The 14430-nt window shown below is 44.4% G+C and overlaps 2 protein-coding genes and 1 long non-coding RNA gene across 7 annotated transcripts in view; 1 reads left to right on the forward strand and 2 right to left on the reverse strand.

The window, feature by feature from the left end:
• LOC121891932 (nectin-2-like) overlaps window positions 1-14430 on the reverse strand; it is a 933424-nt gene that overhangs the window by 208236 nt on the left and 710758 nt on the right. The gene's annotated exons all lie outside the window — the stretch shown is intronic.
• Window positions 53-1081, forward strand: LOC121891981. Its single transcript, XR_006094246.1, has 3 exons — window positions 53-133; window positions 238-274; window positions 358-1081. It is a non-coding gene; the product is annotated as an uncharacterized LOC121891981 (long non-coding RNA).
• LOC121891924 (histone deacetylase 4-like) overlaps window positions 131-14430 on the reverse strand; it is a 69132-nt gene continuing 54832 nt past the window's right edge. For all 5 annotated transcript variants that reach the window (XM_042404601.1, XM_042404599.1, XM_042404600.1 and 2 more), the window contains 18 exons: window positions 13676-13810; window positions 13326-13518; window positions 10991-11214; window positions 7891-8103; window positions 7266-7461; window positions 6426-6559; window positions 6200-6302; window positions 6049-6095; window positions 5502-5609; window positions 4879-4934; window positions 4522-4609; window positions 4255-4374; window positions 3794-3891; window positions 3373-3491; window positions 3044-3177; window positions 1395-1479; window positions 1112-1256; window positions 131-271 (listed from right to left, as the gene is read on the reverse strand). In XM_042404601.1, the coding sequence (XP_042260535.1) occupies window positions 232-271; window positions 1112-1256; window positions 1395-1479; window positions 3044-3177; window positions 3373-3491; window positions 3794-3891; window positions 4255-4374; window positions 4522-4609; window positions 4879-4934; window positions 5502-5609; window positions 6049-6095; window positions 6200-6302; window positions 6426-6559; window positions 7266-7461; window positions 7891-8103; window positions 10991-11214; window positions 13326-13518; window positions 13676-13810 (2238 nt within the window). In that variant the 3' untranslated portion in view covers window positions 131-231. The remainder of the gene's footprint in view (window positions 272-1111; window positions 1257-1394; window positions 1480-3043; window positions 3178-3372; window positions 3492-3793; window positions 3892-4254; window positions 4375-4521; window positions 4610-4878; window positions 4935-5501; window positions 5610-6048; window positions 6096-6199; window positions 6303-6425; window positions 6560-7265; window positions 7462-7890; window positions 8104-10990; window positions 11215-13325; window positions 13519-13675; window positions 13811-14430) is intronic.

Raw genomic sequence — 14430 nt, forward strand, 5'->3', positions numbered from 1 at the left:
CGCTGTTTATGTTCAATTATGTTTTTTTCCCAATTCAGTCCTCTGTCTCCTGATTGGCTCCCTACTCTGAGGCTGAGCCCACCCCCTCTCCCTCGTTTTGGCCGAGGGGCCGCCAATCAAGGTGACTGACGTGGTGAGTGGGGTTAGGGGGGACTAAATGAAGGGATCAGTCGAGACTCTTCTCCGGAGAGGTCAAAGGTTAACAGTGTGACACCCTCATGTTTCCCTCCGTTACAGTGGTTCCTCCTCTTCCATCGGTTCCTCCTCCGGCCTGGTGGGTAAAAAAAACACACATCAACAGATATAAAACTGTTATGTGTCCTCCAAACCTGCACTGCAGCTTTGCTTTACACGCAGATAACCTCCTGACCTTTACGGACTTGGGACTCAACTCACCCCGCCAGTGTTTGTAGGACAAGTACAGTAACTCAGAAACATCCCTCTCTTCTTTGACCTTTCACACATTTTTAGGGGAACAAATGTATTTTGGGAAACTAAATTTGGGTGTCAGCATAAATTTCAAATAACATAAGCAACACATGACCTTATTTAGACTGAACTTGTGCTCATTACGTTTTAACCTTTTAAATATTTGACTTATTTGAGGTTTTATTTCAGGGTTTTTTAATCTAATAAACCTCATAAAAGATGCATTATTTGTTGCATTGTGACTATTCAGTCAGTTATTTACTTCCTCAATAAACAGTATCACTAATGTATGGAGCCCAGGAGGAGCCATGGAGAAAAAAACTGACTAATCTGTGCTCTTCATTTAATAATTTGTGGTCTCGATTTGATAATTTGTGCTTTCTGCTCTCATACGTGACTGACGTTACAGGGGAAATGTCTTCGTCACTCTCTTCAAACTTCTGGCTGACTGGATGCATTTGGTGCCCTCCACAACAGGGAAACAGACAAAATAGATAAATCAAGAGCACTAATTCAGTAATCCATGGGCAAGAATTATTAAATCAAGAGCACAAATTAGTTGTTTTTTTTCTCCGTAGCCCTTTCTGGGCTCCGTAGTCATACCTATGATTTTTACAACATCTTCAACAAACTTCTCTCTGTAAAATAACTTTCCTTCTAAGCAGTGGGTTTAGACCCCTACCTGTGATCCATGGTGTTGGTGTTGGCCACGGACAGAGAGGCCATGGCGCTGACGGCCTCGGCCTCCTCGGAGTCTCCTCGTTTGGCCTCCAGCAGGGAGAGACCCAGCCGCGGCGAGTAGCGATGCACTGAGCGCCAGTACTTACCTGAGGAGAAGAAGAAGAAGTGTCAAAGATGAAAGGAGAAACAAAGAGAAACAGAGGTGACTCAATGCTTTATTGAAATGTAAGCGACCTAAAAATGATCTCTCTGTCGTGTTCTTGTGTAACTGAGGGTGAACTCACTGTGAGTCTCTAAAACTTTCTCCAAGGAGCGGACAGCGTTGGGGTTGGGCCTCTGCTCGAGGACGGCCTTTGGCAGCGGGTCCAGCTGCACGGGGACACACAAACACACAAAATATGAACACAAGCGTATAACAGGCTGCATTTCCAATATTTTACACAAGGCGTTGGTCTCAAAATGATGCAGCTGGGAACAAGAAACCATTGTGTTTAGTGTTTAGATTTCTCCCATCAGCTGACATCTTTTCACTTTACCTACCTGACTAAAACCAGGCTCAGACTACAGGAGTTTTGGGCCGATTTATCCCCAATTCAACCCTCTCGACAATTGGAGGAGAAATCTGGTCTGGGACCTTGGTGAGGGGTAATGTGAGGGGTTTACAGATCCAATCTTAAACCTCCAGAACTGCTCACAGACTCATCAGAGCTGCCCCGATAATTTCAAACATGTTTGATACTTAGGATTTAAAATTTGGATGATTACATCACTACTTTCCAAGCAGGACCACAGCAACCAATAAGAGAGAGCCGATGGTGTTGCCAAGCAACGGTACACATTCTAGCCCTTGAGGCTAACGTTAGCTAGCACACTGCTGTTAACAGATATTAAAACTGACTAGTTAAAATCTCACCTCCGCCTTCTGTTTACATCTTCTTCCCCATGAGAGGTGGTGCATTTGTTTGAATCATATCCTGTTGTATGTGATGCGCCATTGTTTTCGAATCTTGTAGTGTGTGCATGTTTGAGATTAGAGAGAAGAACATCTGTGAAGTTTCTCCTTATGTGAGTGATGCAACCCCATTTCAAAATCAGCGAGGATTTTAACACTCCTGTAGTCTGAGCCCGGCTTAACCTAAAATTTTCATGTTCCTATGAGACTCTGAAATGTATTAAATCAAGGCAAGATTTCATAGTACAGTTTGTCAGTTTCTGATTCAACCAGAGCTGCGAGGATTAGTTGATCATTTGAATCGATTCACAGAAAATGAATCGACAAAAATGCCAAACGTTTGATGGTTCTGGCTTCTTGAATGAGAGAATTTGTTGCTTTTCCTTCTCTTGACAAAGTAGTAAACTGAATATTTTTAGATCTTAAGTGGATTTTTGTTCACATTGGGCTGTAGGAAACTGTGATGAGCATCTATCAGAGTTTTCTGAAGATTCACAGACAGAAAATAATCAACAAATTGATCAATAATGAAAATAATCATTAGTTGCAGCCCTAGATTTAACAATGTAAACTTTTAAAACATTCTTCTATTTATTCCACTCTTCTCTTTTAAAATTTAAATCACATATCTGATGGAAGTAGGATGTTAAATTACGACCGAAGTAATGATACATTTACATGAGATTAATACAATCAAGGCACATAATACATAATTTTTGCTGTTTTTTCCCCATTACATCACCATAACATGGGATTAAAATGAATGTAATCACTAGTTATTCAAATAAAGAGTCTTGTGTGATTTGAGCACATGAAAAAAATAGGATACTAGGAGTAAAAATAAAAGGTTTGTGAGCCTCATTCAACACTAGAGATGCCCTGTTTTGTCCCATCAGTTTCCTTCCTCTTTGGAACAGCATGAGGGACACTCATTAGGATTCAGATCCTGCGTGTTGGCAAAGTGACCCCCCCACCCCTTACCTCCTGGCCTAGCAGGGCAGCCACGCAGGCCTCAGAGGCGTCACAGATGGCGGTGAGGTCGTGACCTCCCTCCAGAGCCAGGACCACCCGGCCTCCAGCGAGCGTCATCAGCTGCCTGGTCAGATAGCCAAAACCTGAAGATAAGGGTAACAGGAAGGAGGTGATTTTATGGCATGTATGTGTCCGTCTGAGCAGTTTTTCACCTTCAGAAACACAATTTTAAACCTCTGTCAGTCCCCAAACTTCATATGCTCATGTGCTTTTCTCTTGTGTGGTTTGACTGAAGGAGAGTTTGATAAGAAAAACACTTCAGATAATCTCATACGCACATTTGGATGTCAGGTTGTAGCCTCCCAGTGGTGGAGGGTGTCCCTCCACGGCGTCGAAGCCAGAGGAAACCAGCACAATGTCCGGAGCGAACTCGTTGGCTATGGGCATCACCACTGACCTGAGAGTGGGAGGGCGGGGTAGAGAGATTAAACAGTGCCAATATTTCAATGAAAATAATCAATAGTTGCAGCCTACTAATAATAAAACAATAATCTACTGGCAGATATTAAATTAACAGTCACCTCCTTGGCACATACTTGTAGTTCAAGTATGTACAGTAGATGCTGCTGTTGAACATTTCCTTTATATTTTTCTTGTCTTTTTTTTCCAAAGTTCAAAGAAATCCTCAAACTGAATCTTTCCATCTAAAGCCAAACTGTTTTGTCTGTGTGTGTGATTTGGTAAGAGTCTATCTGGTACCTGAAGGCAGCCAGGTACTCTGCATCTCCCATGGGTGGGTCGAGACCTCCGGTGAAGGCAACGTTGACGTTGAACCCAACTCCAGGACCACTTCCCACCTGCAGAGGGAAGCATGTGTGTTACTGACATTCAGATGTAATACGAACAGGAAGAGAAAAAGCCCCCAAAAAGAACTTGACTGGCTGCTAAGTTTGTCAAAATTACCAAGAAAATGTTCTGTACTGTGTTATTAACTGTGTGTTAAATTGAATATTTTGGGATTTTGGACTGTTGGTCGAACAAAAGAAGTACTTTGAAGACGTCACGATGGACTGATGTTGAGCAATAGTGGAAGGGAACATTAAAACAAATGGCAAACAATCGTAGTTTATTTAAAATGAACTTACATAGCAGAAAAAAACTGAACCCTTGTCCAGGACTGATGACGGTTTCCAGGGTTACATTAATAAAGACACACTCACCTCGTCAGGTGCCCCGCTTCCAGGGAAGAAGTTGCCGTCGTCGTAGCGATGAATCGACAGGTAAAGGACATTGGGGTCATCGTAGAACGCCTGCTGGGTGCCGTTGCCATGGTGAACGTCCTAAAGGGATAGACAGTAGGCGCGTTATGTAATCACGAACTCGCCGTGCCGTTTCCACTCTAGATAACTTAAAAATCTAACTGTGCCGAGCAAATCCTGTAAAATCACAGTAACCGCGCCCTCTACGTCACATGACACGTGACTCACCCAGTCCACGATGAGGATTTTGTTGACGTTGAGTCTCTGCTGCAGCAGTTTGGCGGCGATGGCCACGGAGTTGAAGTAACAGAAGCCCCTGGAACAGCAACAGAGAGTAAGAAGCTGAGTGGTCCCGCTGTGCCAAAGCACTTTTCTGCTCAATTTTGATGTTTTTATAGCTCATTTTAAAGCATATGAAAAATAAATAAAACAATTCTTGAAACAGCTGGCAGAATAAAGACTCTCAGTACTTTATGTGCAAATAAACTCAATGGTTTATATCATTTCTATTCCAGACGAGTCTGGTATTTGTATATGCGTAGATTAAGTGTCTCCAGCAGAGTGTGGTGACGGCTGCGGCCTTACATGGGAGTGCTTTCCTCTGCGTGGTGTCCGGGGGGGCGGACGACAGCGAAACCATTCTGGAAGGACACAGACAGGAAGGACAGGACGGGAGCCCGTTAGTCACCGTTCAGTGTTTCCTCTGCGTTCGCTGAGCGGTGCCAAACCACCGCTCGAAGCATTGTAATTCAGCCACAAACACACTCAAAAGCAGGAAATACTGAATACCGAACAGCTTGTGGTTATACCGACTACAAGGACATAATAACAGCGGTTTAACTACGCTCACTCTGACATAACTGTTAGTGGCTTCAGAGTTTTCGTTTCAAAAAATAACATTTTAAGGAAAAACAGAAGCCTTTTTTTTCCTGCTCTCTTTCCTGTCAAGACAATAGATGGTGGTAGAATCATTATAAATCTGTAAGTATATCAAACAAACCTACTTCACAAGGTTTTCCTGAGGATGTGGGGTCAAATACTACAGTATAAAGGTCATGCACTCATTTTCAAAATCCTTCAAGTAACTTACCCTAAGACAACCCTGCAATATCTTTAAGATATAAAGCGACATATATTTCTTCTTTACCATTGTGGAAAAGACGTAAAGAGACGAGAGATAACGACCAGACGAGTGTGATGGCGGTTACCTTCAGCTCCCCGGTGGCCACTTTGAAAACCAGCTCCACTACGGATCCGACGGCGAGCCGAGCGGCGCTGGAAGAGTGGACCTCGTTCCAAATGGTGTCGCTGTCCACCTGCAAACACACACACACACAGTTACCGTATCTGAGCCGAATCAACAACGTGGAAATAAACTAAAGGAATTGAAGACACTGAAAAGTCGTGGATTCAAAAGTTAAAAGCTGTTGTTTCCATTTAAACCAACTAAGAAAGGTGCAAATACATTTCTAGCAACTTATTCGTTTATTTATATTGATACATTTTTGTGGATTTTTTAATTTTATTGTTCTTTAATGAATTTTATTTTCCTCTTCAGTGTGTTATTAAATGATACTGTGATGCATTTCTTTGCCTTATGTACAAAAGTTTCAATTGCCTGTGTTTGAAAGGCTTTACAAAATAAACTTACCTCTTTCAAACAAGACTTCTGTAAGTTTTGTACATTTTCAGACGTATTAATTTTTTAGTTTTCTACAACACTGAACCGCTACCGCTAATGAGAGCGCTACTTACTCCCACTCCTCCACACGGTAGCCGTACGAACATGGGAGTGATTGAACCTGAAGACGGGGAGATAAACATTAGATGAAACACGGTTAGTAACTGCAGATCAGGAGTTGTGTAATACTGCTGCTGCTATGTGTGTGTGTGTGTGTAAACTTACAATCAAGTTTCTGTCGGAGAGGGTTGGTTCCATACAGCAGGACGTGGGCTTCAGAGTGAACCGTCTGCAGCTCTTCCAGAGTGGCCTTCCTCCCACGGATGCACTACAAACACACACACACACACACATACACTCAGGAATGCAGCTCTCACATAGTATGCCGTCTACTACTTTGTGTGATGTGCAGCGTGGAGATATTTCCAGATATTATGTAGCGACTCCGTACCTCGCACTGCGCTCTGAGTCCGGTCTCCTGCAGCCGGGACCAAATGCTCTGAATCCGGCCGGCGTGCTCCGGGTGACTGTTGGTGTTGCCGCACATGCACTGGTGCTTCTGCATTAAGGAGTCGTACACCAGGCCTGAGAGGAACACACACATACGCTTGTTAAAACAATGTCTGTATTTATTTCCTGTATTCATAAACTTTTATGCTTAACTGCAGACAGGTGAGCTGAAGATTGAAGGTTTTATTTTGAAAAGCAGAAGCATCTTTACTCTCATTATCTCTGAATTACACATTAATATGGAAGAGTGACTGAAAAAGCTTGATATTCACATTCTGATGCAACTTTGACAAAGTTTTCTATGCGGTTTGGAACTGAGTGGGAGTGAAGTAGTACAAACTGTAATAAAAATATCTACGACTTTGGTGCACGCATGCAAAAACAGTCAACATTTATGTAGCCCCCTGAAATGTGAAACCATCTGTCAGTGCTGCTCTGTTGCTGTGTAAGAGTTTCTTTCCTCTAGATGGGTGAATGCACCTCTATTTTTGGTGATTTCTTTCTTTGTTCAGAGTCAAGATGTCTGAGAAGAAGAAAGGAGTGGGAGTAGTGGGAGAAAATTTACTCATCAAAGCTCATTTATTACTGCTAGCAGATGGAAGCCGTTTTTTCTTTTTTGGCCAATTCACCTGCTTTTTTGGATAGAAATCTCCCCAAGTGTATGAGGAAGGAAGTGAAGTTTGGAGCCAAAGAACTTCTCAAATGGATGCTTGAGGCAGACCGGAGAGGCTACCATCATCAATAATCACTACTGGCGGTTTTATAGCGATTTGAAAGTGACCTGTGGTGAAGCGAGGCTTGACAGGCGGATCAGGGGCCGGGACGCTGATTGGAAAGGAGGAGGCCGAAGCGGGAGACGACTGTGCCCTGGACAGGGGGCGGTGTCCCGGGAAGGAGATTGACAAGCCCGCAGCTTCCATGGAGGCCTGGTAGTTTCTCAGCTGGTGGATCCTCTGCTGCTCTAACAACAACGCCTGCTGCTCACGAAACACAACATAAATAAAGAAGATGAATCCCGCAGTTATGGTGGTGAGTTGTTCGCTGAAATGCTTAAATTGTAAATGCATTAGGGGAACAAAGGGGAGAGGAATTGCTTTGACACTGCAAGTACAATTTGTGGCCAAAAGATGGCAGCCAAAACAAATGATGCAGCTTCGATTTTCCCACAGCGTTTAATCACGGAGATGCCATAGGACAGAGAGAAAGAGAGGAACACTCCTGCAGCCCAAATTACAATTCTGTGTCTGGAGTTTTTTACCTCTCTGCATGACATCAAGGAACATCTTCGATACATTAGCGCCAAGTAAATCAATTCTCAGAACCTTCATATTAATTTACTCTTATCTGTAAACTCGATATGTCTCACTTTTTACTTCTTTTCCCCCCCACGACTACCCGTCCTCTACCTGTCTGAAGAGGAGCTCCTGCTCCGCCTGCCTCTCCCTGTGCTGCTGCAGCGCCTCCTCCTGGAGCTCCTGCGGGTCGGGGGGCTCCTGCTTGATGGTGACCCCCGGCAGCAGGGCGCCGCCGTCCTGGTGCTCCCGCAGCTCCTCCTCCGTCTCTTCCGGGTGGCTCTGGTGCTGACGGCCCACAGGTGACTCGCTGGGCTTGGCCATCATCTGCGGGACACGAAAGGGAGGGAGGGAGGGAGGAGAGAGAGAGAGAGAGAGAGAGAGAGCGATGACGGTACGATGTGAAATTTATTTCACAATCGAACAGCAGGATGTGACAAATCCCCTCAAATGTGTGAGGCTGCATTCAGAGAAGGCAGCAGACAAACGGGCACGCTCTCTGCTGAATCAAATTCCTGGCAAATCACTCCTTTCTCTGGAGCATTCTTCTTTTAACAAGCTTAATTTGGATTACGCAGTCAGATTGGTGTCTTGCTCATTTCAAACCTATCCGTTCTAATTGAATGTGAGTGGCCGCTCTGCCGACTGTACTCCGGGGCAAAATGTGTCTCGGCGAACAGAGACATTCCACACTCCCCGTTGTGCCGCTTTTCATCGACTCATTCTGTGGCCTGCTGTTAACCAAGTTGTGATTCAGTTGTCTATTCATTCACTTTTACTGACATGAACCATTCAAAGTGCCGTTCAAGGCTGCGGTGTACTCGCCTCTGTGGTGTGCGTGCGTTTTTTTTTTGTTTTTTTTTTTGATGTGAAGACGAACGGCGAGAAAGATAAAAACGTGCTTTGCTGGAAGTCTCGAGAGTGGCCTACAGCTACAGGTGTGTGTGTGTGTGTGTTTGTGTGTGTGTGTGTGTGTGGGAGGGTAGGGGTTGAACATGTGTGTGTGTGTGTGTGTGTGTGTTTCCCAGAGCTGTAAGCCTCTGGGTCCTCTGGCTCTTTGCCAAGGGACAGCATTGACGTCAGAGCATTCACCAGCTCTCATTCACGCCCCCCCACCACTACCCCCCCCCCCCCCCCCCCCCCCAACCTCCCCTCCTCCTCCTCCTCCTCCTCCTCCTCCTCCTCTACTGTTCTCGTCTTTGCGTCCAAACGAACTTCTCTTTCCCCCCACATTTTTCACCTCCTCCCTCAAGCCCCGCTGCCCCCCCTCTGCTCTACTTTTCCCAGAAGCCTCCTCTCCAAACTGATGTTTTTCCCTTTCACTTAATGATCGCAAACACGTTTCTATCAGACTGGAAGCTTAGATCAGAGATACTGATGAAAACACAATAAAGAGATTTACGAGCGTACAGGGTGTGCAAGTGTGCACTGTTGGGAATCAGATACTCTATAAAAAAAATATATATATATATATATAAAAAATCCTGTCATTTGTTTTTGTGTGAAATTTTGAAATAATCACATTAAGGAACATAACTAATGATCTGTCTTGATTGATTAATCTTTTAGTCTATAAAGTGTACAGAACTTGGAATCAACTGTTCTGACCAATCAACAGCCTAAAATCCAAATACGGTCAATTTTATTCAGTGTACAAGGACATAAAACAGACCTGAGAAGCCTTTATAACTTTTTCTATGCGGTGTGCTCGTACGAGTGTTCCGAGTCGGACTCATAAAACTCTCTAAACTGCACAAACTTGTCATAAGGCGACCTGTTCCCCTCTGTTTGTGGGCAAATTTTATTCAAAAAAATGTTACCAAGGAGTAAAAAGACACAGTGGAGACACTTGTGGGTATATATGACATATGTGTAACTGTATATTCCTTGTTTATGTAATAGTTTTTCCTTTTTAATTTCTTCTTTAGTGCTACTTATATATACTTTTCTCACTTTGCTCTTTTTTATTGATTGTTTAATATTTGTTAATACATTGTCTACATGTGTAGCGTGGAGAGGGCTACTACTGAATTTCATTGTGTAATCCCGCATAGTGACGATTAAAATGAACCTTGAACCTTGAAATAGAGATAAAATAGTTAGATATGTTAGGTGCTCAGTGAATTAGCCATGATGCACATCACAACTCTTACGTCAAACAAGTTTTTTTTCCCCGTTGTGGAGACACACAGATGATCTGTACATGACTCCAAACTGTTGATCGACTTACTTCATTACTAATCGTATTATAAAATGGAGAATAAAAGAGAGAAAAAAAATCTCTGCAGCCTCATCTTAACAGAACAAAACAATGTTTGAAGTAGAGATTTTTTTTTTTTTGTCCTGTCAGAACTCCCGCTGAATCCGTCCTTGGTGTGCCACAGGCTGTTATAGATATGTTTGTGTGAAAAGCTGCCACTCGAGAGCTCTGAAACATATGGAGAGGGTGAGACAGAGCGGGGCGGAGGAGGAGGAGGAGGAGAAGGGAGGAGGAGGGAAGAGGAGGAGGGAGGAGGAGGAGGGAGGAGGAGGAGGAGGAGAGGAAATCCCTTGTTTCATCCACCCACCTCTCCTCTAGCGAGTACTCTGCTCACATAGGTAAAGCCATCTAACAGCGACGGCTGCTCGCTTCCTCCCCTGATCATATAAGGCAGGGGGCTTCCGCTCTGTTGCCATGGCAGCGTGCGCGGTTACCTTGCAGCCCGTGGCAACTGTCTTGGGCCACAGTCACAGAGACGTGGACGCAAAAGACCGACGCTGCGATACATGTTAAACCCATACCTGCCTCCGCCTACTCGTAAACAAAAATACTACAGAGAGCGAAGCGGAGAGAGAGAGAGAGAGAGAGACGTGTACGAGAAAACGCAGAAAAAAAAAATCAAGGACTTCACACACATATACAGCAAACACGTTATTGGCTGTGTTACAAGCTGCCGCCTACACAAACAGCTACACTATAGCTCCTGCGCTGGCCCTCTGCAGCTCACAGGCTGAGTTAATTAATCAGTTTACTCGAATGTGACATCGGATCTGCGGCGCCTTCCATCAGCCGCCTTCATTACTGCAGTGAGAAAACTACTTATAACATGTTGTATAACTTATAAATCATACTGATATTGTACTTATAAATATATTTGCAGGGTGTAGAATGTGCTTTACAAAACTGTGCTTTATCTAAAGCTGCAGCCGCCCTTCATCTCCGCTCCTCTCCTACCTTGTTGAGGTGGAGCTGCTGCTGCTGGAACTGCTGCTTGTGCTTCTCCAGGAACTGCTGGTGCTGCTGCTGGACAACCAGCTGCTGCAGGGCGAGGGCCTGGGCGTGGGCCTGGGCGGCGCTCCCCTGTGGCAGCGGGGCCGACTGGGTCCGTCCCAGGGGCCGGTGCTGCCGCTGCAGCTTGGCCATGGAGGCTGCCGACGACATGGACAAGCCGCTTACGCCTACAGCGGGACACGGAAGACAGAGGAGATGTCAGAGAGAGGAGGAGGGGGGGTGGGATAGGGGGGGAGTGAAACCCAAGACCAGATAGGAGATACTCATGTCCCTGGTGAGAGCTTGCTTCTCAAGAAAGCTGGAACAGAGGGTGCTTTGTTTCAGTCTGTGTGCTTGATTTATTTTCAATTAAGACACAACGGCTTCCATTTTTCCTGCCATTTTATCCAGCTTTACTCACGGCTATGCTCTAAATGTGTCATTTGGAGCGCCCTGGTAGCTGAATGGTTACAGCGCATGCCACATATTGGTAAAGTCCCTGGTTTGATTCCAGCCAAGATCTTTGTTGCATGTCATGCCCATCTCCCTCCCCTTGTTTCCTGTCTACCAACTCACTATCAACTGTCCAACAAAGACAAGAATTAAGTGTGTCATTCTCACATTAAGTCTCAGGATTTCTACTGTGTCTGCCAGTGCAGCCTTGTTGAAACAAGCAAACTTCCAGGATCTTATTTATGTTCTTCATCCTGTGCCCAACCTGGATCTATTATGTCAAGGTGACCATCTAGAAACCCCCCTTTACAATGCAAGACTATATGTTTCAAGATTATAAGATGTTACTGGACCTTATAGTTTGCATGATGTACTATACAAAACATGGCTGTGTCCTGGGAGAGGGATCTCTCCTCTGTCGCTCCTCCTGAGGTTTCTTCCGGTTTTTTTCCCACATTAAAAGTGTTGTTTTAGGGAGTTTTTCATTCTTTGAATTGAGGGTCAGAGGATGTTGTCCTGCTGTACAGACTGTAAAGCTCCCTGAAGCAAATTGGTGATTTGTGATACTGGTCTATACAAATAAAATTGACTTAACTATGTCGAACTATGTCACTCCCGAACACTTTAACCTTGTGAACAACTATTTAGACTAGGTGTCACAATGATTCATGATCCTGCAACTTCATGACCCATTTCGGTAGCTACTTCAGGGGGAAATATGTCAACATTTCCAGAACATATTTTTCCAGATTAAAAATCGGAAGCGGAGACAGACGTCAGCTCGACGAGCGCTGCCAGAAAACACCTGAGCTGCGCTGATGATGAGAAAACCACAACATTTCTGAATATGATGTGTGTACATCAACACATGGGTTCCTAATTCTACTCTTACTGGTGTTGGACCTAAGATTAGTTAGCAGATGTATTTGTGAACCAAATAAAAACGACCATCTGTGCTGCCACACTGTGACTTTTTTATTGTTATTGTTCGAGATGGGAGAAGTGAACAGCTTAGAGCATTTACAGTGTTTTAACCGGGTGAAAAAAGTAAGAAAACAGCCTCGATCGAGCCTGGCAAATGATGTGAGAAGGTTGATTACTGAGCAAATTACTTGCCTAACAGAGTATTTTCAAATTTTTTCATGAAAAAAAAAGCCTGCTGATGTTTAGCAACCATGTGATAGTGGAGCGAGGAAGGGTTTTTTGATGCATCTGTGAGTAAAAACATGACTTTCCTCAGTTTTTATTAACATTATATCTGAACTGAGAGGTAATTTATCGCAATTGTCCTGTAAAAACTCACTCTTCGCTGCTGGGCTTGTGTGTGGGCGCGCACATGTCCTTGTGTTTTGTTGTTTTTTTTTTTTTTGCACATATCATTTTGTGTGCGCGGATACACACAAACATGCGTCTGTATGTGCGTCATTGCCCATTCACTGCTAATGCCCCGCTGAAAATAGCAGCAGCGATGTGGTAGTCAGTGAATGAGCTGATGGGAAAAGGGCGCACAATGCAGCCATGTCATACTCTCATTGCGTACGCTGACATATGAAAGGAGCTCATTAGTTTGAGCTAATGAATGGACGTCTGTCAGTGTGAGGGGGCACATAGTGTACCACGGACACACATCTCTGTGAGTGTGGAGATGCTTTTCTTTTTTTTTTTTTTAGTGAGTCGCCAGAGTGAAACTGAACAATACTTTTAGTTTTAGTCACAGCAGCATTGATCATTTGCTGTTGTTCCTATCATTAACATCAATTTTACCTCATTATTTGACACTTTTTTGCTACTTTCATCACTTTTTAATCACTATTAGCTTCAGTAATACGACCATTACTACTCCTACCTGTCACCAGGGGGCTCTGTGCTGGACTCTGCTCCATGAGCACCATGTGTTGCAGGAGTGGACTGTGCCCGCCGTGCCCTCCTGTTCCCGCTCCCGCCTCGGCCAGGTAGGGGGTCAAGTGGCCACCGGAGAGGAAGGGAGGGCTGAGGGAGAGGGCCGGCTGCAGACCTCCGTCCTGCTGGGCTGAGGTCACCTGGAACAGAAAGAGAGAGTGAACAAAACGACAAAAAAACACTCCCGATGTTGGAATACAAATAAGAAACACATTCAGATAAACAAATTCACAGTTAAATATATTCAGAATCGGTCTGTTAGCAATTTCGCCGGCTTGGCAGCGGTTTCCTTCTTACATTGGAAGCAGCAGTGGCCGTGGCTGTGGCGGGCAGCCCCAGGGTGATGTTGGGTAAGGATGGAGAAGTGTAGAGGGACAGCTGGTTAACGGAGCCCCTCTCAGCGCCGCTGCACAGCCTCTGGGCCAGAGACGCCTGGGAAGCACATTTAAATGATTTATCTGTGTTTGCATCATGATCCCAAAAAGAAAACAGAACAACAACAAAAAAACAAAAAAACGCCAGCACAGGGGCAAACACACTGCAGTCGTGAGCTTCATTGGCACCCCTGGCAGTATAAAATCGTCAAGGCCACATAAGCCTCCTCCACACTGCCTGAGTTCCCCTAATGGCTGCCACAAATAGCATCTTGCCAGCTCCTCAGCCGTCCTCCTCTGCAGAGCCATCATCTGAAGATCACTCACTCATACAGTAGCCTTTGTACATGATAGACGCTGCTAAGTTTAAAAGCTAATAGCTAGCACCTGAGGACCAGCACCGACACTAAAGAGCAAAGCTGCTCTGACAGAAAAGGGTCTTTTTTATTTTATTTTTTACATTTAGGTACAAAACTTATGCGCAAGACAAATATTGTGCCTTTAAATGTGAAATATTTCACAAGTTACAAGTGTTGAATCCCCACAGCAGGGTGAAAATAAATCGTTTTACCGTCATGTGACTGCAACAAGTGACTTCAAAGAGGAACTTCAATTGTATGTGAGCTAGATGATGCAGCTAAAACTAAATGACAGATCAATATGAGCTCAAAAACAAGT

Source organism: Thunnus maccoyii, chromosome 24 (genome assembly GCF_910596095.1).
Source record: "Thunnus maccoyii chromosome 24, fThuMac1.1, whole genome shotgun sequence".
Classification (NCBI taxonomy): domain Eukaryota; kingdom Metazoa; phylum Chordata; class Actinopteri; order Scombriformes; family Scombridae; genus Thunnus; species Thunnus maccoyii.